The sequence below is a fragment of the Rutidosis leptorrhynchoides genome, chromosome 1 (genome assembly GCF_046630445.1).
Source record: "Rutidosis leptorrhynchoides isolate AG116_Rl617_1_P2 chromosome 1, CSIRO_AGI_Rlap_v1, whole genome shotgun sequence".
In the NCBI taxonomy this organism is placed as follows: Eukaryota; Viridiplantae; Streptophyta; class Magnoliopsida; order Asterales; family Asteraceae; genus Rutidosis; species Rutidosis leptorrhynchoides.
The window spans coordinates 543757628-543784258 of NC_092333.1; the positions used below are offsets into that span (position 1 = coordinate 543757628).

General features: G+C 33.5%; 2 protein-coding genes across 2 annotated transcripts; one reads left to right on the forward strand and one right to left on the reverse strand.

Moving 5' to 3' along the window:
• The first annotated feature begins 21208 nt into the window (after nt 1–21208).
• On the forward strand, nt 21209–23411 carry LOC139878665 (uncharacterized). Its single transcript, XM_071865380.1, has 7 exons — nt 21209–21416; nt 21896–21963; nt 22160–22388; nt 22480–22566; nt 22643–22728; nt 22910–23030; nt 23133–23411. The coding sequence occupies exons 1-7, from the start codon at nt 21354–21356 to the stop codon at nt 23208–23210; spliced, it is 732 nt and encodes a 243-aa protein (XP_071721481.1). The 5' UTR covers nt 21209–21353; the 3' UTR covers nt 23211–23411.
• Nucleotides 23412–23450: 39 nt separating this feature from the next.
• Nucleotides 23451–24793, reverse strand: LOC139878648 (tetraspanin-2-like). The gene is made up of 2 exons (XM_071865379.1): nt 24263–24793; nt 23451–23999 (listed from the first exon to the last, which is right to left on the reverse strand). The coding sequence occupies exons 1-2, from the start codon at nt 24758–24760 to the stop codon at nt 23715–23717; spliced, it is 783 nt and encodes a 260-aa protein (XP_071721480.1). The 5' UTR covers nt 24761–24793; the 3' UTR covers nt 23451–23714.
• Between the last annotated feature and the right edge of the window lie 1838 nt (nt 24794–26631).

Sequence of the window (26631 nt, forward strand, 5' to 3'; positions counted from 1 at the left end):
GGTTATTAAACTTTGGACCATAATTAAGGTTTGGGCAAAAGACCGACACTTGTGGAAATTGAACTATTGACTATTAATAGATGGGGTATTGTCTAATTGAGTGACAACTCATTGGAGTCTGTCGAACCTATCTTCAAATTAATTAACCTAATAATTAATAATGATTATGGTTGTCCTATTTAGTGATGTTCATATGGAATCTGTTATAATCATTTAATTAATCAATTGGGTTGGGTAATTGATTATTCATTCTGATCAAGTGGATGAATTAATATTCATAAACTAATTAAAACAGGGGTGTATTACATACAGTGATAACTGGTGTAATTGTTGACAGAAGTGATAACTGCGTCACAGTTTAAATCCTTAATCAGTTGGAATATTTGACTTCGGGTATAAGGGTAATTTGACGAGGATACTCGCACTTTATTTTTATGACCGATGGACTATTATGGACAAAAACCAGATAGACGTATCAAATAAACCAGGACAAAGGACAATTAACCCATGGTAATAAATTAAAATCAACACGTCAAACATCATGATTACGGAAGTTTAAATAAGCATAATTCTTTTATTATATTTCTCATCGTATCTTTATTTACTGTCATTTTATTACTCGCAATTTTATTTACTGTCATTTTATTTATTGTCATTATTTTACGCACTTTAATTATCGTCATTTATCTTTACGCTTAAAATATAGAATCGACAAACCGGTCATTAAACGGTAAAACCCCCCTTTTATAACAATATTACTACTTATATAATTATATATATTTTGTATAAATATAGTTAAAAATATAGTAAGTATCACCAGCTCCCTGTGGAACGAACCGGACTTACTAAAAACTACACTACTCTACGATTAGGTACACTGCCTATAGTGTTGTAGCAAGGTTTAGGTATATCCCATCCGTAAATTAATAAAACTTGTGTCATATTTTGTAGTATTTTGTATTAAAAATAATACTATTTCGTACCCTTACGCTACATCATCAAGTTTTTGGCGCCGCTGCCGGGGAGCGCTAAAACGCTATATTTTTAATTATAATAATATTGAAATAAAATATAATAATATAATAATATTGAAATAAAATATAATAATATAATAATATTGAAATAGAATATAATAATATAATAATATTGAAATAGAATATAATAATATAATAATATTTTAGAATATATTTTGAATCGTAAAAGTTTTAAAAAGTCGTATTTATTAAATACTTCAGGGGTATATTATGTAAATTGTAATTAATAATTTCTATCATGTCGCTTTCATGTGAATAGTAAATTAATTAATTTCTTTTCATTTACTATTCATGAATAGTAAATGAATTAAAAAAAAGTTTTGAAAAAAAAATAATAATTATAAAAAAAAGTATTAATTTGTAAAAAAAATCATTTTTTTAAAAAAAAAAAAAAATTGTAAAAAAAAACGTTTTTTTTTAGAAAAAAAATTCGTTTTTAAAAAAAAAACGTAAAAAAAAAAAAAAAACGTAAAAAAAAAAAATTATTAAAAAAAAAATATATTTTTTTAAGATTTTGTCTATAAAAAAAAAAAATTTGTTTTTTTTAGTTTTATTACCTTTAGATTTTTAGACTATAGTCGCAACTTTTAGTATTAAGTTTTGTTTTGCCATAGTTATTTTTACTTCTAGAATTTTTAGGCTTTGCCGTAAAATCCCTTAAGTGCTTATTCCTTAGATTAAGTTTTAGGTGCTTTAGAATTTTACGACGCCGTATTTCGCACTACTTTCTTATTTTTATTTTTCGACGCCTATTTTTCGACCTTTTTATTTTTCGACCTTTTTCGACGCGCAATCTTTTTCTTTCTTATTTCTCGCCATTCTAGTTTTTAGGACTTAGATTTTTTTCTACTTCTTCTCTAAATTTCTTAAAATTACGAAAATTTATTTTAAGTGGTTAAATTGATAGACATCAAAATTTTCTGGTTCGTAGTAATAGTCGGATTTGTACGTGGACCGGGTTATTGGAGCCAAACAGTACTCAATTATATTGAGACCAAACGAATCCTGCCCCTCTGCTGCATCTTTTGGCTATTCGAAACGTGGGCAAAATCAGAAAAGTCTATTGATTGGACAACTTATATAAGTTTTTCTTATTTTTATAACTAATAGGATATTCTGTGAATGCACCGAGCAAAACGTTCACCACCTTTCATACGTTCACCACCTGTAACTCGATCAAGACATCTAGCAAATATTGTCGCCGTTGATTTTTCTTTAGAATCGTCATCTAGTCGAACAAGAACTCCAACTCAAATTTCCGATAATCCATCTTTTGAACCCGACTTCACAATTAAGAACCCGGAGCATATTCAAGGACAATTCCAAGATCCTGAACCACTAATTATTCCTTCTGAGCCACAAACCATTAAATCAGAATCCTCTAGTGATTCGTATTCAACAAATTCAATTATGGAAGTAACGGAACCTCTAAGTATGGAAGATCGAATGAGAGCCACACGCACGGGCCAAGGTCACGCCATTATTAAGCCAGAAGTTAATGCGCCAGATTATGAAATCAAAGGACAAATTCTACACATGGTAACTAACCAATGCCAATTCAGTGGTGCACCGAATGAAGATCCTAACGAACACCTTCGTACGTTTAAAAGAATTTGTACACTATTTAAAATCCGAGAAGTGGAAGATGAGCAGATCTATCTCATGTTGTTTCCCTGGACTTTAAAGGGAGAAGCCAAAGATTGGTTAGAATCGTTACCTGAAGGGGCGATTGACACATGGGATGTTTTAGTTGAAAAATTTCTTAAACAATTCTTTCCGGCATCCAAAGCCGTGAGACTTCAAGGAGAAATTGTTACGTTCGCGCAAAAGCCAAATGAAACATTATATGAGGCGTGGACAAGATTCGGAAGGATGTTGAGAGGATGTCCTCAACACGGATTAGATACTTTTCAAATAGTACAAATATTCTACCAAGGCGTAGACGTTGCTACACGAAAAGACATCGACATAACAGCTGGTGGTTCCATTATGAAGAAAACCGCAACTGAAGCTTACAAAATTATTGATAACACAGCCTCCCACTCTCATGAGTGGCACCAAGAGAAAGATATATATCGTTCATCTAAAGCGGCTAGAGCCGATTCTAGCCATAACTTTGATTCCGTTTCCGCAAAAATAGATGCTTTCGAGAGACGAATGGAAAAGATGAATAAAGATATTCACGCAATACGAATCAGTTGTGAGCAATGCGGTCGACCACACTTAATGAAAGACTGTCACATTGAACAAACGATGGAACAACGTGAGAATGTTGTCTACATGAACCAAAGGCTGGAAAATAGTTATCAGAATAATTATCAACCGCCAAGGCCAAACTTCAATCGAAATCAAAACATTCTTTACAATCCAAAAGGACCCGACAATAACTCGTATAACCAACAAGGTCCAAATAACCAACCAACTCAAAACAACACTTTCAATCAACAAAGACCTAGCTTGTATAAACCGCCACATCAAACCGAAGAGAAAAAGCCAAATCTAGAAGAAATGATGGCAAAGCTAATGGAATCTCAAACACAATTTATTACGTCTCAAACCCAAATGAACGAGAGGTTTGATCAGTCATTAAGAACTCAACAAGCTTCCATTTTGAATCTAGAAAAACACGTAGGTACTCTTGCTAGCATGATGAGTGAGAGGGAACAAGGAAAGCTACCGAGTGATACTGAAGTAAATCCCCGGAATGAGAATGTTAATATGGTGTCCACGAATTCTGAAAAACCAGCTCCAGAAGTTGGGGAGGTTTTAGATATAAGTAACAATGAAGAAGTTACACCACCACCACCACCCGAGTATGTAAAGCCAGTGGTGGCACCATACAGACCACCCATCCCGTTTCCAAGAAAAGGAGTTGAGTATGAGCAAGTAATAGGTAATAAAGATTGTGATACCTCTGGAAAGAAGAAGAAGAAGAAGAATAAAAAAGTGCAAGAAACAAAAACCGTAGAAGTAAACCCGGTGAAGACAGTTCCACCAAAACCTCCACCAAGAGTAGGTGATCCGGGTGAATTTATTGTTCCTTGTCTACTTAGTGATTGTGTCATGTATGATGCACTAGCAGATTTAGGTGCAAGTGTAAGTGTTATGCCTCTTTCCTTATATAAGAGATTAGGTGTAGGTAAGTTAAGTCCAACGGATATGAGTGTTCGACTCTTTGATCAAACCATTAAGCACCCAGTTGGAATTGCTGACAACCTACCCGTTCAAGTAGGCAATTTAACCTTTCTAGTCGAATTTATTGTCATTGACATAGAAGAGGACCCAAACATTCCTCTAATTTTAGGTCGGCCATTCTTTGCGTTCACCGGGGCGTTATTTGATGTAGGAAATGGAAGAATGACACTTAAAAGTGGTGACAAATCGATCACCTTTATGATTCGAAAATCTAAACCTCCACCAACCAAAACCGTTGAACCAATAAAAACGATTGGTAATAACCATGTTGTTTTACCAACTCCAACGGCAGTGCTTAGCAATAATGAAACGCCTAAGTGTGGGAAAAATGAAGTAACACCTAATGATAACCCAATAACAAAGGACCCCGTTGTTGATACGAAATTAGATGACCCCGTTATTAACAGTTCAATGAAGAAACTTTTTAAACGGGCTATTGATGCTAGAAGTAAGGGGAACTTTAAGTTATGTAACCGGTTAGTATCCAATCTGTCGCCTAAAGAAAGGGCGAAGCTAGTTGAATTATGGGATATTACGGAAGAAGCCGGGCACTGGCTTAAAGAAAAAGTCACAGATAGGCAAGTTGATTATGGACCAAGAGAAATTGACAATGAAGTTAATCACAATTTCAACACCACAGCTACCTAAGTGTGGGGAGATTCGAATGTTCTAAAAAGATAATGCTGTCTAAAGTTATTTGTTCTGTTCTCGTGTAGTTCCGAGAATGGAATCCGATTGGTCTTTTCCGCTAGCAGACACTAAAGAACTAGTTTTCTCCCTCCATTCTGAATTTTTATTTTTTTTAGGTTTTATTTGAAATTAATATGCATTTTAATTTATGTTTTATTGTGATTTTAAAAAACAAAATTTACTTTATTTCATTAAGTTAAAAATATGATTTTTAAAATTCGTCGTGAGTTGAAGACTAGGTCGTTGAGCCGAAATTACTTTACCCGAGGGCGGGGCGACAAATTTTGTTATCATTATTTTTAATTTTATTGATTTAAAGTATGCCAAAAATATTATACTTTATAAATTTTTGAAAAGTGGGGTTATAAACCAAACTTCAAAAATATATATATATATATGTTTGTATTTTATCTTATGTACAAAACAGGGTAAAACAGCGCACTTTCAAAGACTGTCATGAAGTTCAGCAAAAGCTACTGATTTTGACAAGACGCAAAAAATCAAATGTGAAATAACAATATGTTTGCAAACTCGTATTTTTAATCACTTTTCTACGCTAATCACCCTCATGAATTTAAATTATAGTCTGATTTCATGGAAATGAGGGCATTGCATGATCTTAAGTGTGGGGAAGGGTTATAAATTCTCTCAGGTTTATACTTGGTTTATTTGCCAAATTTTGTGAAAATTTGAAAAATTTTCAACTAAATGAACTCAAAATCATGTTTATACATATTTATGAACGATGAAAACTAGGTGTTAATACCGAAATTATCGTTACCTCGGAAAGGACATAAATTGAGAAACAACCTAAAATGCTTGAATTCATTTAAAATGGAATAAAGGAGAATAAAAAGGCAAAGAAAGAAACTAAGTGTGGGGAGAATGTACCAAGTTATTCAATTAAAAATTATCTATCACATATCTTTGTACAAGATTATTGCAGGTACTTTTGTTTTGGATGATACTAATCAGTTTTACCCGGTTTACTGTAATATATTTGAAAGAAAGATGGATCTACACGATGAATCAATTCCATCATTAAAAGGAAGTAAAGTCTTCCGAAAAAGACACGCGCTTCTTGATTTAGGTCAAGAAGTTGTCGTCCAGACCAGCTGTAGGTTGACGAAAAATCTAGAAAAGTCATCTCTAAAATCAGCAGGAAATCCACGGACCTCAGCATCAAACAGGGTCGCCAAGTGGTCAGATTTATCCTAACCATGAGAAGGATTTATCTCGTACAATGGGGAGGCACCGTGCAAATTAGCTTGATAAGACTAATGAATCAGATCCCCAGAAAGGATAATCTCCTTAAAGATTAAAAATCAGCTTTTAAGACTGATATTACTCAATCCTTGAGATTGACCTTAAAGATTGAGAATTCAAACTCATGGAATTCAATGATATCTAAACTCGAGCTTGAACGAGAAAATATTTTGATCAAAAATACAAACCGATTTGTTTTCTGAAAACCCATTTTCAATGCGTTCATTACCATTGAACGTAAAATCCTAGGAATTCACCTGGAATTCATTAGGTCACCTGAACCAAATCGGGTGTCAACCGTAAGAACGGTGGTTGCATAGCATGGTCGGAGACAGGACCTTGTGCCAGACCGAAAAATCATAGGATGATCTTTACTATCGCTCCTACCAAGGATAGTTCTAGCATCCGACACGTTAAAAGACCATAATCATCTGCATGTCACGGGACATTGCCTTAACAGTTTCTTGTTCATCGCTTTCCTTTACAACCGGACGGTAGTTTACCGAAAGATAATATACGGAACAAGTAAACTGGATGTGTACTTTCCGATACCGGGATAGCAGTGGATTACACGAACCTAAAAGTTTTAGCCAAAATATTGATCCACAAATATATTTTGCAACACCGATGATGGATCAAATCAGAAAACTTGTCTAGGGTAAAATCTAGCTTGAATTTTCAAAAGATCAAATGTTTTCATAAAGATCCAATTTCCTTAAAGGATCTAAATTTTTATAGTCATGTGGGACTGTAAACCGCCTTTCAAATGTGCACTTTGATTTGGAAACCGAAAGTAAATCGGCTATTTGATTGCAAGTGTCGTTGTCCTAAACCCAAGGCAACTGTGGATGACACACCCACCTTTAACCATATCGTTACTATCATTGTTTATACCGCTCTATCAAAATCACTGATGTACAAAGTGTGAAGAATAAAGAAGTGATTCGTGTGATGTATTATATTATTTCAAGACTGTATTGCTTGAGGACAAGCAACGCTCAAGTGTGGGGATATTGATAAGGCTAAAAAGGAACATATATTTCACAGCAAAATCCCCCAAGAAAGACAAGATTTTAGTTGCAATTGTTCCATTTTCAAGTAATATTCGTTTATTTTAAATAAGTGCGAAGACAAAAGGCGAAAACGACGAATTGAAGACACAAAGGTCCAAAAAGCTCAAAAGTACAAGATACAATCAAAAAGGTTCAAATTATTGATGAGGAACGTCTAAAAATGACAAGAGTACAAGTTACAAAACGCAAAGTACAAAATATAAAATTGTACGCAAGGACGTTCGAAAATCCGGAACCGGGGCCAGAGTCAACTCTCAACGCTCGACGCAACGGTGTAAAAATTACGAGTCAACTATGCACAAGAATAAAATATAATATTTAAATAATTCATAATAAGAATAATATTAAATAATAAAAAGTTGTTAATTGAGCATAGTTCAGGGGTCATAAGTGAAAATTCAATTTCTAAATTCGCCTATAAAAGGCTTTGTAATCGTAATGTAAAAACACACCTTTTTCTATCTTTTTCTTATTTATCAATATCAATTATCAATATCTATATTCTATATCTCTATCATAATGTTAACTTAATAAGATATAACAATAATCTTAATTTTAATTTTAAATTATGATAATAATAAGATTTATGATAGAGATCGTTTGAGTGTGTAAGTCGAAATTCTGTCCGTGTAACGCTACACGATTAATAATCACTGTAAGTTATGTTCTTCCTTTTTAAATTAATGTCTCGTAACTAAGTTATTATTATGCTTATTTGAGCCGAAGTAATCGTGATGTTGGGCTAAAATATTAAGAAGGGGTTATTAAACTTTGGACCATAATTAAGGTTTGGGCAAAAGACCGACACTTGTGGAAATTGAACTATTGACTATTAATAGATGGGGGGTATTGTCTAATTGAGTGACAACTCATTGGAGTCTGTCGAACCTATCTTCAAATTAATTAACCTAATAATTAATAATGATTATGGTTGTCCTATTTAGTGATGTTCATATGGAATCTGTTATAATCATTTAATTAATCAATTGGGTTGGGTAATTGATTATTCATTCTGATCAAGTGGATGAATTAATATTCATAAACTAATTAAAACAGGGGTGGATTACATACAGTGATAACTGGTGTAATTGTTGACAGAAGTGATAACTGCGTCACAGTTTAAATCCTTAATCAGTTGGAATATTTGACTTCGGGTATAAGGGTAATTTGACGAGGATACTCGCACTTTATTTTTATGACCGATGGACTATTATGGACAAAAACCAGATAGACGTATCAAATAAACCAGGACAAAGGACAATTAACCCATGGTAATAAATTAAAATCAACACGTCAAACATCATGATTACGGAAGTTTAAATAAGCATAATTCTTTTATTATATTTCTCATCGTATCTTTATTTACTGTCATTTTATTACTTGCAATTTTATTTACTGTCATTTTATTTATTGTCATTATTTTACGCACTTTAATTATCGTCATTTATCTTTACGCTTAAAATATAGAATCGACAAACCGGTCATTAAACGGTAAAACCCTCCTTTTATAATAATATTACTACTTATATAATTATATATATTTTGTATAAATATAGTTAAAAATATAGTAAGTATCACCAGCTCCCTGTGGAACGAACCGGACTTACTAAAAACTACACTACTCTACGATTAGGTACACTGCCTATAGTGTTGTAGCAAGGTTTAGGTATATCCCATCCGTAAATTAATAAAACTTGTGTCATATTTTGTAGTATTTTGTATTAAAAATAATACTATTTCGTACCCTTACGCTACATCATCAATAAGCCAAGGGGTTCATACATCCCTTGCGAAAGGTTTTTCTGTATCTTTATCCATGATGTTATAAATGCTTGCAGAAATGAAAATATATTTGTACCAGGTACACATGGATTACAGATGAAACGATTTGGGGAGCTGAAGATGAATACCCCGATGGTATCTGATAATCAATTCACTGCGCCGATTCCAAATTGGCTAGTGAGGCTAGTTGAACCCCAAGACGCTCGTATGCGTTCTTATTTTGAGGCTGTAGGAATACCTCTTCCGAACTCGGTACAACAAGAACAAGTTGAACCCGCCGCGGTTCCAGCCCTAGAGGTTGTAGAGGAACCTGTAGTTCAACCAACCGGACCAGCTAATCCTCCACTTAGGGTGAACCTCAAACGATCTAGGGCAGCACACCAAGCTCAACCAGTGAGGATCAGGGAACCTAGTTCAACTAGGATTGAACCAACCCTTTCCACAACACCCGAAGTGAGCAGTGACACTGACACTTTAGCAACAGCATCTGAATCATCTCCCGAACATTCTCCTAAGAGAACTCGATATGTGCCTGATGAGATGATTCAGACTCCGCCAACCCAACGAGTAACTAGATCTAGGACTTCAACACCTATAGTCCGCCAAACAGTTACTACAACCGTTGGTGATACGGACCAAGACCTAGAGCCAATTAGGTCACCCTCACCCATCTCCGTATCACATCCAATAATAACAGTAAGCCCTACGCTAAATGAAGCGCAAGCTTCAGTAGGCAAGAGATCTAAATGCACGGATGGTAAAAAGACCACTAAGCCCATCCAATCTAAACAGGACTTAAGAATAAATCCTACAAAGCAAGATGCTTCGGCATCTAAGGAAGTAAAGTCTTCCTCTGCAGTAAAGTCTGCGTTGACTCAATTGATTGAGGAAACTCAATCATTGAAGTCCAGAATGGCCGAAGGGGAGCCGAAAAATCTTGAAAAGGCACCCTGCGTATTGGCTGGAAATCCTCTTGTGCCTCAACGTACAACAGGGTCTGGAGGTCCGGATTATCTTGATGAGGGAGATCTGCCGCGTCCCATGGAAACGAGTCAACATGACAATCCTTCGGGATATTTATCAGACTTCCGGCAGACTGATCCCTTGGTTCATGAAAGTGATCCATTGGATCAAACCACTTCTCTTCCGGATTCTGAAACTTAGAGTTTGGAGGAAGAGTCTTTAACTGAAAGAGATGTGCCACCTCATGGTATATCAATGATTTCGAGAGTCGGAGATAGCAATATCTCTACGAGAGCTAAACCGATGGGTAGTTCTGCTACTTTTTCAGAGTCCCATGAGACTAAAGTCATGGAGGCGGATGCTTCGAAAGAAACTTCGCCGGTGACAACTCCGGTTGTTACCCAACCTCCATCAGAAGGGGATATCACGAATCTGACTAGTAGTATGTACAGCCCTACATATAAGAATAATACCGCACATTCATCCTTACCTGCCCTCACGGCAACTCAAACACTTCCATCGACATCGCCTCTAACCGATGCTGCTGCTGTTCCCATTGTTACTTTTCCACCATCACCCTCTCGTTTACCACATTTCTATGATGCTTTGGAGCAAGAATATTTCAGTCATATGTTTTCTAGAGTCAATCTTGATATTCTTCGACGCACTTCGCTTCAAGCATTGTTTCGTGCTCGTTTTCGATATCCACTTACTTCCTGCTCTTCTCCTTTGAGACAATTCTGATCCTCAGAATAGCCATGAGGGGGAGATAGGAGTAGATGGAGAATATCTATCGGTGAACATTTCAACCAAGGGTGGTGGTGTGAGGTCTTCATCAGCTTCACAAGCTCAACAAGTTCAGACGAAATCAGAAATGGTTTCTACACATGATGAAATTGATAATAAGGAGCCTGAGCAAGTTATAATTCCAGTTGTTCATAATGAGGCTGATAGTGGACCAGTAGATGAGGATTTGAACTTAAGTGATTTTTATCTTGAAGAGACGGATGATGATGGGTTTGTCATCTTAAGCAAGTTATCTTCAGTATCTTCAATTCCGGAAGATGTAGAGATTGTAGATGAAGGGAATCCTGATCCAGTAATAGAAAGTGATGATGAAATGGATTCTTCTGATGACGATGAAGACAATCTTTATGTTAATCCAAATGATGATGATATCTTTGATCATATTGAAGATAATGATGTTCCAAATGATGATGCAACAAATCCTACTGATCATTCATCGAATTCTACACCTTCATCAAGTTCACATCCAACAAATGCTAATGAAAGCTCAACTTCTGGTACATCTACATCAAGTGAAACAGTAAATTCCAAATTCAAATACAATCATGGAATATTCTTTAAGAATCAGGAACAAAGATTGTTATTGGGAGTTGAACATGATTTTATAACGTTATGAAACACATTCAATGAAGAAAATGCTTACAAGATCTTCCGCATCAATGATACACCAAGGAGTAAAAGGTTTACTTATATAGGTTCACGATTGCTTCCAGCAAGCGAAAGGAATTGGTATGAGTTTATGTGGAGGAAACATATCAACAAAAATGAAGATGATTTGTGGCTTCAAAGAAAATATCATATTTCAGAAGTGTTGAATATTGCTCGAGTTGGAGTAGAGATAAGTGAAAAGAAAGACGTCATCAGTCAGTTTCACGTTATTAGAGAAGATGAGAAAGAGTACAAGTTCACAGAAGCAGATTTTCATAATCTTGATATGCTTGACATCATTCACATCTACAACTACCTCAGTATCATCACCATTCGACCTTTTGCTAAGGCTCAAGCTTTGGAAGCTGTGAAAAGATACATGATGGAGACAATTGAACTGATGAGACGTGAAGATTTTCAAATAGGTCTCGAAGCAAATAGGAAAAAGATTCGAATAACGTGTCCGAATCAATTTACGGAGGGACTGAAGGATATGAGGATGTTTCAAATGCAATTCGAACCCGAAGGGTTTGTATTTGTAAATTCTCAAAAAGAAAAGGTGTTCATTCGTACTGAAGAGCTGAACAAATATTCAGATGGAACACTTAAGGCTGTACTGAAGTATCTTAAAATTCATCAAAGCAAGGTTGATGATTTTGATACAAAAATGGGTCTTGGAGAGTTTATAAAGCATATCAGAGATCGTTTAAAGCTCCGAATCCGTACAAGACAATTTGAGATTCTTCGTGGCCAGAGAAAGAGAAGGTATTTCAAGGAAATGGATGAATATCCATTACATGAGGGAGATCCAAGGAAAGCGTGGGGAGTCTGGAAAACTTCTAAGCAAATTTCAGAAAATCAAGTAGAAGTTTCAAACCAGATGACTCACGATGGAAACTAACGTTTGGACCTCTCAAGATTTCAAGATAGGATTATATTGTAAAGTTCACATTTAACACTAAGGGGGAGATTGTTAGGACCTCGAAGTTGTATAGTGTTAATGTGAATTAAGCTTAAATGAAGGTTCCTTAGAAGAGAGCTATATAAGGAACCTAAGTAGTCCTAATTAGATAGTCATTGTATTGTAACAGAGTTCTAGAAGCTGTGGAATGTAATTTTACCGATTCTCTCTCATACCGAGTCTCCTTCCTACATACCGAATCTCATTCTATCTTATCATTTCTCTCAATCTCAACATGATTCGACCTATCAGTTTTGTTCCTAATTGACGCGAATCCTAAAGATAGATCTATTGGGCCTAACAACCCCCATTCAGGTTATGGATGGCTTTAGTTCTTCGAGATTATATTATACAGACGAGAGGTTCTGTTTGGGGATATTCTATGCATTAAAGTTAATGTCGGTTACCAGGTGTTCAATTCATATGAATGATTTTATCTTTATGCAGACGAGAGGTTCTGCTTATAAATATGAAAATCTTGTGGTCTATTAAAATTATGAAAATGATCGATTATGATAAACTAATGAACTCACCAACCTTTTGGTTGACACTTTAAAGCATGTTTATTCTCAGGATTGAAAGAAATCTTCCGCTGTGCATTTGCTCAATTTAAAGATATCACTTGGAGTCATTCATGGCATATTTCAAAAGACGTTGTATTCAAGTCATTGAGTTCAGTAAAGATTATGATTAAGTAAATGACAGATTAGATCATTTATAGTTGGATATTATGAAATGGTATGCATGTCTGTCAACTTTCAATGTAATGAAAGTTTGTCTTTTAAAACGAATGCAATATTTGTAAAATGTATCATATAGAGGTCAAATACCTCGCAATGTAATCATATGTTATTGTATTCGTTCTTATGGATTAGGACGGGTCTTTACAATAATGGCACCAACAAACATCGTTGTAGATATCACGGACATAGAGCACACTAACCAACAAACCCCACACAAGCCGACAACACACCACCACCATCAGCTCAACCGGACTTTTCCAGCCAAGCTGCCGCAGTACCGGACTGACCACCCAAAAAACAGCATACCCTAAGGAGGCTACGGGGACGGTGGAGGAAAAATCGCCATTTTCGAGAAAAAAATATATGAAACAAAAAAGACCACCGCGAGTAAAAGGCAAAGATCGAAGAAAACTTACCAAAAAACTGACTAACCAAACGGAGGAGCCACATAACACATCAGCGTTCGTCGCCTGTGGTCAACCGCCGACTCGCCGGAAAAGTACTCCGGTAACATGAAGACCACACTCATATACAAAGCATCAACCCGCCTAGAATCATCCAAAATCAACCACCACACCATAGAATGCAAAGCATTCGTCGCCTATAAAGATGGAGGAGGAAGGAAGACAACCGCCAAGAAGGAAGAAACCAACAAGAGTGCTACCCAACTCGCGGATCGAGTAGATCAAGAAGAAATAAGCAGGAAAAGTATGAAAAAAGGGGCACGCCGGACCTCCGGCGAGATGCCGGAGGCCACAGCGGCAGCGGCGGTGAATTTAATTTAGGGTTAAGATGAGAGGATTTTGGAAACTAATTTTTGGGAGGGAGGATGAAGAAGTATTGCAACTGTATAATTTAACTACAAAGTGTGAAGTATCAAACCAGGATGAAAAAATGAAGCCTGAATATGAAGATCGGAAAAAGAAAAAAGGAGATCTGATAACAAAGTTGACTTTAAGTGTGTCTGAGTGGAGAATGTTTCTTTTATTTAATTTTTTATTTTTTTTTTTTTTTTTTTTTTTTTTAAGGATTGACTCTACTTTTAGATGAAGTAATAACTACGTTATAGTTTTTCATATTCTATATTCATAAAATTGTTATAAAATATCTAGATTGTGTTATAAAATATCTAGATTGGATGTTAATTTTATTATTATTATATTTCTTGCATAGTAATATTTTATACTATAAATAGACATGTATGGTAACCATTTAAGGTGTACCATTTCTCTTGAAATATCAATATCAATATTTCTTCTCTCCTTCTTCTCTCTTTTTCTCTCTTTGTTCTTATAACCATTAAAGGTAGTTATAAGCCTACTGAATTATAACACGTTATCAGCACGAAAAGCTTAGTGTAATTAGAAGATATCTCAAACGATCACGAATCACTAATCAAGGTATGAAATTATTAATAATTTTCAGACTCGAATATATCAAATTTTGGACTACTAACATTTATATTTATGTTATTTAAGTTATACCACCTGAATTATATTTCTGTAATCTAACTTTTACTAACTTCACTAACATTTATATTTATGTTATTTAAGTTATATATGGTCGGTTATACCACCTGAATTATATTTCTGTAATCTAACTTTTACTAACTTCACTAACATTTATATTTATGTTATTTAAGTTATATATGGTCGGTTATACCACCTGAATTATATTTTCTGTAATCTAACTCTTATTAACTTCACTAACATTTATATTTATGTTAATAAGACCTCATGATTGTACGCAACACGTCATTTTACAACACGGTACTTTATGTACGCAACACGTCATTTGACAACACGGTACCATGGGTCGAGATTAATTCCGATCAATACGAATACGACGGGGTCTTTATATGTTATCTAACATTTATGATTACTTATGCAATTAAACATTATTTATTTCATGCATACTAATGTTTATTCTTAAATTTATAATTTTAAAAGTTAAAATAAAAAAATAGTTTGTATTTTTATTAAAAGTAAATCTTAAAAGTTAAAATAAGAAAAAGTAGTTTGTACTTTTATTAAAAGTAAATCTTAAAAGTTAAAATATAAAAAGTAGTTTGTATTTTTATTAAAAGTAAATCTTAAAAGTTAAAATAAGAAAAAGTAGTTTGTATTTTTATTAAAAGTATATCTTAAAAGTTAAAGTAAGAAAAAAAAGGGGATGGTAAAATGGAATAGTTTTTTTGTCAAAAATAAAGTATTGAAAATGAAGTGGTCTCCTTCTATAACTAAAAAAATATATATACTTTTATCAAATGAATTTTTTTGTGGCCGACAATTTCAAACACGAGTCCGTGTTTAGTTTATCAAGAATATCTCTTGCTTTGGTGAAAGGTCACGATCACGATATCAGGTGTTGTGAAAGAATTAAAAAATTGGTCAAGTGGCCTTTTAAAAACTAGAAAAAAAATTTAAACAAAAAGTTTTTTTTATATATTTATAATTTACGGGTAACGTAAAAAAAAGAAAGTTTTTTAAAAAAAAAAAAAACAAAGAAAGTGTTTAAATGAGTTTTACAGAAAGGGGGAAAGCAAAGTAAAAAAAAAACTTTTTTCCAAACAAAGGTAAATGAAAGTAGGACTTAATACAAGAAAAAAGTAAACATCTCCTAGACGTGATAAAATCTATCAATGATAAGTATTAGACTTGATGAGCTAAATGTGACAAAAATGTTTCAACATGTCTTATGTTAATTTTCTAAAATAAGTTATTATTATTCCGAGTTTAACACATATACATATGTTAATTAAAAATAACCTTTTTGTTCTTATGTAGTGTTGGGTTGCAATTTTGGTTGTATGCCATAATTCCATCCAGTAGAGTGACAATAGAAAACTTTTGATGATAATCAATAAAAAAATTTTTTCCAAACTTGTCAAATATTTTGTTAAAAACGTGACCGTTGAAAAAAGGAGGTTGAATAATAAAACTTAAAAAACAAATTATTTTTTTAAGAGTGTGCATCAAAATGGCCCGTTTAATAATGGGGAGTAAAAATATAGTCAAATTGTTTCAACGAACAAGGGTTCAATTGGATGTCTCTTAAAAAAAAATCCGCGGGTACGGGTGATGGATCCAATGGATCCGCATCCACGACCCGCGGGTGCTATCCCTAATTGTGACAAGTACAAATCAACTAAAAGTCTAAAAAATAAATGCTCTTATAGGGACCAAATGTTCACAATAATTGCCTAAGCTAGATATGAAACAAATAGTTCATAAAAAAAAAAGGTCGTTGTGCGTTTTCGGGATGATAGCCGAAATAAACTTACAAAAGTAGGTCAGCCGTCAATTCTTTATGGCCATATCAACGTAGATCAATAAAATCATTTATGGTTTTGATAAAAGATTAATTAAAAATTAATTGTTTTTTTGGTCTTGGATTCTCGGTAACAAAAGCAAAGGTTGTTTTTGGTTGCCACAACAAACAAGACAGAGGTTGTTGACTTTTGTTGTTAAACATGGCACAAGTGAACAATAACAATAGATTATTGTTTTTGAAAAGAATAATGATACGTTAATTTTATTGTATAAAATAAAATTAAAGAAAATGGTTTTCATTGATGACTATGAACAAACGCAAACAAAGTGTTTGTGGTATTTGGTGATTAAAAAAAAGTGCATCTAAAGCTTCTACTGAAAATAATATGCATCTAAAGCTTCTACTGAAAATTAATGTGCAAGGTACAACGTATAACTATATGGTCAAATTCATTTGAGCCTTCGGAGTCACAAGTATATGATGTATATATATATTACTCAATTAACAAAATAGTAAATCTAAATTAATTCATATGAATAGTAAAACGAAATTAATTAATTTACTATTCACATAAAAAAGCGCATATGATAAAAAGCGCATCGCATATGATAAGCGCATATGATAAAAAGCGAATATGATGAAAAGCACAACGCATATGATGAAAATCGCATATGATTAAAAGCGCATATGGTGAAAAACACAGCGCATATGATTAAAAGCGTATATGGTGAAAAGGATATATGATAAATAAAAAACACATATGGTGATTTATAAAAAAAAAAAAACACATATGGTGATTAATGGAAAGCACATATGGTGATTAATGAAAAGTATATTGTGAAAAAGAATCACAAATGTTTCTTGAAAGAATTCAAGGTAAGATATATGAACCAATTCATCCATCATGTGAACCATTTTGATATTTCATGGTTCTAATAGACGCATCTAGCGGATGGTCTCATATTTGTATGTTATCAAGCCGTAATATGGCATTTGCAAAGTTTCTTGCACAAATTATTAAATTGAGAACACATTATTCTGATTACACCATTAAAAGGATGTGACTTGATAATGCTGGTGAGTTAACATCTCAAGCATTTAATGATCATTATATATCTACAGGGATTGTTGTTGAACATCCAGTTGCTCATGTGCATACACAAAATTGGTTTAGCTGAATCAATAGATAAACGCTTACAGCTAATAACTAGACAATTGATAATGAGTACAAATCTCTCAATATTTATATGTGGACATGTAAATTTACATGCTGCGACATTAATTCGCATTATACCATGTGGAAGTCGTAAATATTTTCACTTAATACTTGATTTTGGCCAAGAGCCAAATATTTTCTACCTTAAAACATTGGTTGTGCAGTGTATGTTCCAATTGTATCACCACAACACAATAAAATGGTTCTTCAAAGAAAGATGATAATATATTTTGGATATAAAACATCTTCAATCATAAGATATATTGAACCCATGATGGGTGATGTTTTTACAGCACGTTTTTCTGATTGTCATTTTAATAAAACATTGTTCCCTAGATTAGGGGGAGAAATAAAAATAAAAAATAAAATGATGCTTCATGATGTGAACATCAATTAAGGTATATTGAACTCGCACAAAAGAATGTGAAACGAAAGTTCAAAAATAATGCATATGCAAGAACTTGCAAATTAATTACTTTATGCATTTACAGATATAAAAAAGTGACTAAATCATATATACCAGCGATAAATGCTCCAGCTCGAACTGAAATTCCAAAAGCTGGCAATAATGTCACTGTTGAGTCTTTGCCACGCATCAAACGTGGAAGATCAATTGGTTCCGAAGATAAAAATCCTCGAAAAAGAAAATCAGCTGATAATGAGGTAAGAGAAAGTGTTCAAGAAGAACCACAAATCAATATTCCTTCTGCAGAGGATATTGATAAATGTAAATACTAAAATTGCGATAAATTATGCAATATTATGGAACCGAAATGAAACTAAAATCTCTATGAGATATTTTCATATAATGTTACAATGACATCATGAATAAAGATGATGATCTGGAACTAAAATCTGTCATTGAATATACAAAATGGACATGATTGAGCTCAATGGAAAGGAGCAATAAGAGCTGAATTAGAATCGCTCGATAAAAGAAAAGTTTTCGGATCAATCGTTATCACTTTTAAAGATGTGAAACGTATGGGATACAAATGAATTTTTATCCGAAAAGAAATGTGCAAATGAAGTTACAAGGCAAAACTAGACTTGTAACTCAATATTTTCCACAAAGACCAGAAATGAATTAGGAGGAAAAATTATCCTCCTGTAATGGATACAATTACTTATTAGATACTTAATCAACCTGGTAGTTATTTAAATGCATCTCATGAATGTTGTTACTACTTATCTGTATGGATCACTTAATAGTGATATATATGAATATACCTAAAGGGTTAAGGTATCATAAGCATCTAATGTAAAACTCAAGGGAATATATTCCATTAAATCACAAAGATTTCTAAGTGGGTTTATACAAACGGGACGTATGTGGTATAACCGATTAAATGACTACTTGATAAAAAAAAAGGGTATAAATATAAACTTATTTTGCACGTATGTTTTATAAAAACAATGTTCGGATATGAGATCGTAGTTGTTTATGTCAATGTTCTTAACATCATATGAACAAATAAAGAGATCTATGAAATCATTCAACTTCTAAAGAATTATTTTGAAATGAAAGATCTTGAAAAAACCAAGTATTACCTTGGATTGCAAATTGAGCATATGCCTAATGGTTTACTTGTACATCAAACATCTTATACCGAAAAGATTTTAAAACATTTTTTTTTAAAGACAAACTCATTGTTGTTAGATCACTCAATATTGACACTGATCTATTTCATCCCTGCGAAGATCATGAAAATTTTAACAGATCGGAAGTTCTATATTTTAGTGCAATTGAGGTTCTTATGTATCTTATAGATTATACAAGATCTGACATTTCTTTTGCAGTTAATTTGTTGACAAGGTTCAGCTCAGCCCCTACCAAAAGACATTGGAATGGGATCAAACAAATAGTTTGATACATTCGGGGAACTACTGATTTATAATTATTTTATTCTAACAACTCGAAACAAGATTTGTTTGGTTATACAGATGCAGATTATTTATCCGATCTACATAAAGCTAAATCTCAAACTGGATATGTATTCCTAAATGGAGGCACCGCAATATCATGACGTTCTCAAAACAAACACTTGTTGCAACATCATCAAATCATGCCGAAGTGATTGCATTACATGAAGCTACTCGGGAATGATTTTAGTTAAGATCAATGATACAAATCATTATTGATTCTTGTGGACTAGAACGCTATAAAAGCGTAACAACTATCTATGAAGATAATACAGCTTACATAATACAAATGAAAGAAGAGTATCAAAAATGACAGAACAAAACATAAATGCTGACGAGGCGCTAAAGCTATAAACGGTCTTAACGGTCATAACTTTGATGGAAAAGAATGGTATATTGGTAAGGCTCAGAAAAAGACTGAAAGGGAATAGGAACTGAAACAACAGTTTGAACAAACTATGAAGGAAACTGTAGACAAATCACGAGGGCCAAACTTGTACATAAAAGATTTAGATGATACAGTTTCAAATGAAAACCTCAGATTCTTCTCATATACTCAAGATCTCGTAAAAGACAACCAGATTAAAATGAGATACGTTCAATCAACAACTCTGCTGATCTTTATACCAAAGCACTGCCAACTGCTATTTTCAAAACACACGTTCATAATATTGGCATGAGACATGTTCAGAAGATGTAACAACTCAGGCGTTGCCTATTTGAGGGGGAGTCAACTCTATGCTGCACTCTTTTTCCCTTAGCTAAAGTTTTATCCCAATGGATTTTCTTTAGCAAGGTTTTTAACGAGGCAGTAATAGTTATTCTCTAATAAAATTGTCATCCAAGGGGGAGTGTTATAAAATATCTAGATTGTGTTATAAAATATCTAGATTGGATGTTAATTTTATTATTATTATATTTCTTGCATAGTAATATTTTATACTATAAATAGACATGTATGGTAACCATTTAAGGTGTACCATTTCTCTTGAAATATCAATATCAATATTTCTTCTCTCCTTCTTCTCTCTTTTTCTCTCTTTGTTCTTATAACCATTAAAGGTAGTTATAAGCCTACTGAATTATAACAAAAATTAAGTATTATTATTAAGAAAATTTCTAATAACAATCTTAGGAGTTGTCTTTAAAAAATTAATGCATAATTTAATTGTACATTAAAATTAACCACCCATTCTCTAAAAATAACTATCACCAACTATCAAATTGTAACACTTTTTTATGCATAAAATTATTTTTAATAACAATTTTAAGAATTGTCATTACAAAACTTCTATTATTAATCTTGTAAACTATAAACTATGATTAAAAAACTCGATAACAACATTTATAATCCATTTTCATGAGTGAAGAAGTTTTGGCCACGTAAAGATGTGTAATCCACTATATGACTCATTTGTTCCCACCAAAAAAATGAAAATTTTATTACTCGTAGAATTATCATCTCAAGTTTAGACACAAAGTTTAAAATCTTTGACTTTATATAATAAAGAATTTAAAATGGCTAATCGTCTTCCAATCACCACTTTACACCCCAAACTTCCCATTTTGGCAGGTGTTCATCCCAAAGCTTCTTCAATATCTTGTTTTACTAATTATAATTATAATTATAATTATAATTATAATTATAATTATAATAATCAATTTTGTGGTCAGTTGTCAACAAGACTGAAAAGAAGAAGTAAGAATCTGATAACTAGTTACAACAGAGTGCCACGACGATTATTATTTGGAATTGGGGTTTCATTTTTGGGTCAATTCATGTGCATGGCTGCCACCAATTCCATCATTGCTTCAGCAAGAACAAAGGGTGCTGTTGAAAAGGTTACTTTTTATGATTATTTGATCTTGATGTGATTTGGGGTTTTAGGGTAATTGATCTCTGTTGGGGTCTGAATGATTTGTGTATGTATGTAGTGTATGCACCATAAATTCAGATAAGGTTTGTTGTAATTGATGAAAATTGTTGTTTTTTATATGTGAATTTGGATTTGTTCTGTATTTATATCATTTAAACCATAAAACTTAACATCTTTATACACAGAATTTATATGACTTGTGTAAAAAGAGTATTGTGTAGAAAGTGCGTGTGTGTGGCAAATGAGAGTATTTGATAGCAACAAATTGCCTTTCAAAAAAAAAAAAAAAAAGTGTATTGTGATTGTAAATGCTCTTAATAAGCCAAGTAATTAGCATTAGCATATTAGCATACTGAATTATTAGAACATAAATATATGCATGTTCATATAGCATATTAGCATTATTGTCATGTGTAATTTTGCTTATATATCTATATTTTACAGATATTGGAGAATGTAGAATGGCCCGAACAATTTCCTTTCAAGGATCAAGACTTTCAACGTTATGACGAGTAACAGTCTCTAGAGCTAATCTTTTTATTATTTTTTATTATCTCAATAATGTTTACTGAGCATATACAAACTATAATGACCCTTGGTTGAAAGTTTAATTAATAAATTCATGTCACATCGCTATACTACGTAATTAGGGGAAGCAATTTGCCAACTTAAGTCACAAAATAATGAATTTGATGTTGTTTTTTGCAGATCATCGGATTTAGTGTTCTATGAGTCTCCACGTTTTGTAACCCACATTGATGATCCAGCTATCGCTGCTCTAACCAAATATTATAAAGAAGTTTTCCCGCCAAGTAACACGCCAGGTGTCGCTCTTCTGGATATGTGCAGCAGTTGGGTCAGTCATTTTCCTGCAGGATATAAGCAAGAACGTATAGCCGGTATGGGACTTAACGAACAAGAGCTCAAAGCGAATAAAGTAACTATCAATATACAATTTGACGCATTTTATATATTATTATCGAATAATCGCTGCATTTCATCTGAACAAATTTGTTGCATCCTTGTAGGTCCTCACTGAGTACGTCGTACAAGACCTAAACACAAACCCTAAGCTCCCTTTCGAAGATAATTCCTTTGATGTTATTACAAATGTGGTGCGTATTATTTATTATTAATTATTAAATCACTTAACTTTGACAGCGATTTTGACTAAATTGCGCTGCCTTGTAGGTTAGTGTTGACTATTTGACCAAACCCATCGAAGTATTTAAGGAGATGCACAGGATTTTGAAGCCAGGTGGCAAGGCTATCATGAGGTGACAATTGTACTTGAAACTTTAATTAGTGGTGTCACAAACTATGTCAGTCAAAGGTTTGACTAATTGTTGCGTTACAAAAGAAAGTAGATTTATGGGGCATTTGAATTTTCAATTTGATTTTAAACTGATTATATGCTTATTAGTGACTAATTGTTGAATGATACTGGCACATGAATAGCTTCTCGAATCGCTGTTTTTTTACAAAGGCCATATCGATATGGACATCGACTGGTGATGCGGATCACATTATGATAGTTGGAGCATATTTTCACTATGCTGGAGGGTTTGAACCACCCCAGGTGAGCATTATTCATAATAGATGTCATTTATACTAGAAAAATTCAATTTTGACTTTGAAAGTCAAATAAACTAAATTTTGGCTTTAATTACAATAATCGCAGGCTGTAGATATATCTCCCAATCCTGGCCGATCTGACCCAATGTACATTGTCCACTCGAGAAAGCTGCCAACTGCTTGAAGACCGACTCTTCTAATTGACAGGTCAACTTAGGACACAATGACATATACATGGTTATAAATCGTTATTGTTATAAACAATTTTTTATTTTTTTTGCTGTGTTCATTAGACATATAAGCCTTGCAGTTTGTTAGAATATGATGTGCGGTAAAAATAATCCATTTTGATAGGTAAAATTCATATGCTTTATGAGTAATATAAGTGTAATACTAATGCATATATTTATATATTTATTTACCAATAATTGAAGGGAATAATCCAAAAGTTGAAAGTAGAAAAGTTCTTGTATGTATTGTATGGTCAAGTAAATTGCACTGAAATAAATCCAACAGAAAGGAGTACAAAAGGAATATATTCACACCATTAGCTTTAACAAAACTACCATTCCCTTTGTATAACTTCTAATGCATAATGTACAAGTCATTATAGCATCATAGTGTTTGCGGAAGAACTGTTGAGCCGTGTTAGTTGCTGTTTCTAACATAGTAACCATAGTGTAGTTTACTATTTGGAGCCTTTTTGTGAGTTCTTGAAAGCATTAAACGCTATAAGATAAAGGCAGATGAGAACGATCACAGCTATAATCAATATCCAGTTTATTTCCTTCCATTCTTTTCGTAGGTTCCCTAACACACCCGCTTTACACGAGTCACAATTGTAGCACAGTTGATTCGGGTCATTGTTCCATAAGATGCAGTCCACGTCACCCATCGGGTTAGTCGGGTTGATCCACGTTATTGGGTTGACGTATTGATACCCACACACCGTTGGAGGCTTGCAACATCCCGACTGTAAAATAATAGTATATGTATATTAACTTTCATTTAAATTTAAACGGGTCGGCTATATGGATTCGGGTCTTTTCGGGTATACAGGCTGGTTAATCTGGTTTGTATCTATAACCGTCCCGGACCCGAACCCGTGTAAAAATTTAAAACCACTCTTATACCCCCGCAGACCTGGCCCATACCTGGCCCAAAAATGTCGGGTTATAGGTTTCCCCATCAGGTACGGGTATTTTTTTCCATCCCTGTTAAATATATAAAGCATACCTGAAGAGAAGAGATATGGGAAGCAAAGAACTCGGGTGCAGTGTAAGCACCCCAAACCATTTTCTTACAAACGGAAGATGAAGCCAAACACGCCCTTATACTCCCCCAGTTTTCGGGATCAGTTATATGATCCCGAAGCCACTCTGAGTACCCCATGTAACGGTACTCATCATATTCCCGATCGGGAACCGAAAACGCACCAGACGGGTGGGTCACAATGAAAGCAAGTATAAGGAGAATGATTCCGGTAACTATGAGCGCCGCGTTGCAAAAAAGGTAAAACGACAATAAGCCTTGTTTGTTGTAATATGCGCCAATGAAGCCGGTGAGTGAGAGTAGGAGAAAAAGGACGCCTACGAAGATGATGGGCCACGGGAGCGAGCGGATGCAGTTGTTGTCGGGTTTTGAAGCGAGCCAGATACCGGTTACGATGATCGGGATTGAACAAATAAGTGCTAGGAAGTTTATTGTAGCTATTATGTTGTTGCTTACTGCCATAGTTGATTTTAACAGAGTTGATAGTGAGTTTTCACACAGTTAGAGAAGATGTTGAAAACATGGGTTATGGGTTTAGGGAACATATTCTATACCCACTTATAATAAAAATTCTTACTTTTACAAGCGATGATTGGGGAATTACTTTAAAGATTCTTGAAGATTAGGCAATGAAAATAGCAATTTGATTATAAAAAATTGAGATTGATTCTTTTTTAGTGTCTTTATGCATACCATTATCACAAGAAAAGGTGGGGTCTTGTTTCCATTAGTGATCAAAGTCAAATTTGGTCCTTTGTTGCCTATGAAGATTGGCATATTAGTAAGCAGCATTTGTGTTGCTTAAATAAACTAGCTATATACAGGTGTTGGACGTGGTGTGAGACTGTTAGTTCCATTTGAATACTTGAACATTCACCTAAGTGATAATGATAATGATAATGATAATGATAATGATATTGATAATGATAATGATAATGATAATGATAATGACTCGATTATGTTTGACTTAGAATAAGAAGCTGCCATTAGAAGTTAATTTCGCTTTAACTCGTTGTAATCAGTTTCATATGTAGATCCAAAGTGGACTAGTTCGATGTTTATGGGCCTGCCTAAAACTTAAATGGGTTGCCCATTTATATATTTGTAATTATTTATATATATTTTTTTTTTTTTTTGAAAGGCAAGCCCCCCAATTGTAGCACATGGGGATTGAACTTGGGTCTCTTTTGGAGATTCCTAATCATCCAACCATCAAGCCACACGTTGAGGTTGTAATTATTTATAGTTGCAATAAAAATTTACTTGCTTTTCATATAAAAAACAAGAAAAAAAAAAAAAAAAAAAAACTTCACGGACGATATTATCCGGAATTGACACTTGTAAAGTTACTAAAATGTTCTATTGAGGAAATAATATATTTGAGATTCCAAAAAGTTGCAAGAATGGATGTGGCACGAGCATTAGGTATGCTACAATGTCGTTGAGCAATCTTTAAAAACACATCTTGATTCATGTACACTTGTGTGATTTTAGGCAACATGATAATTGTAGACAACATACATTTTATATGCGAATATATTTTATATGTGAATTGGAGGATGACTATCTCAAAAATCTGAATAGTTTCTTGGGACGTTCTTGATCTGACAGAATTGCAATTAATCAACATACGGACACAAAATTATGCGCTAGGAGAATGCAATTTAAATTTTTATATGATATCATCGAACACATTTGGAGTCACCTGGATAAATTTTGTGTTCGAGATATGCTATTTCATTTGATAAATGCAATTTTCATTTCTAGTTTGTCGTTTTAAATCTAATCTGTGATATATTTTGCGTGAGGATAAGATAAACGAAAACGAAAAAAATGCATACATTACTTTAAAAGCCAAAGGTCTTCTTGTTTAACGATAGCAATAAAGCTCATCAAATTTGAGGTTGTGAGTTCGAATTTCGTCGTGGACAAAAAAGATGTGCGTATTTGCTATTTAAAATTAATACATTACTTTAAAATAGTGAGTACGTATTTGAAGTAATAAAAAATCATAATTTAAAAGACTTATTTTGATACGAATTAATGGAGTATCAAATGCATGTTTTGTAGTTTCTACTCTTAAATTAACAACTATTGAGCTACTTTGAGATTAAAAGCCCAACACAAATCAAGTCCAAATACAGTCCAATACAACTATGAGGCCAGTTCATATTTCACAGTTGGGTCCAAAACCAACGTTGACTTTGAAAGTAAATATATCACTTGTTTTTCAAGAAACAAAGTAACAACTGGTTGTTTCCGAGTCTACAAGTTGACAAGTAGATTACCCAAACTAAGGATCATTGACTAGTCATAAAAATATTCAAACCTTT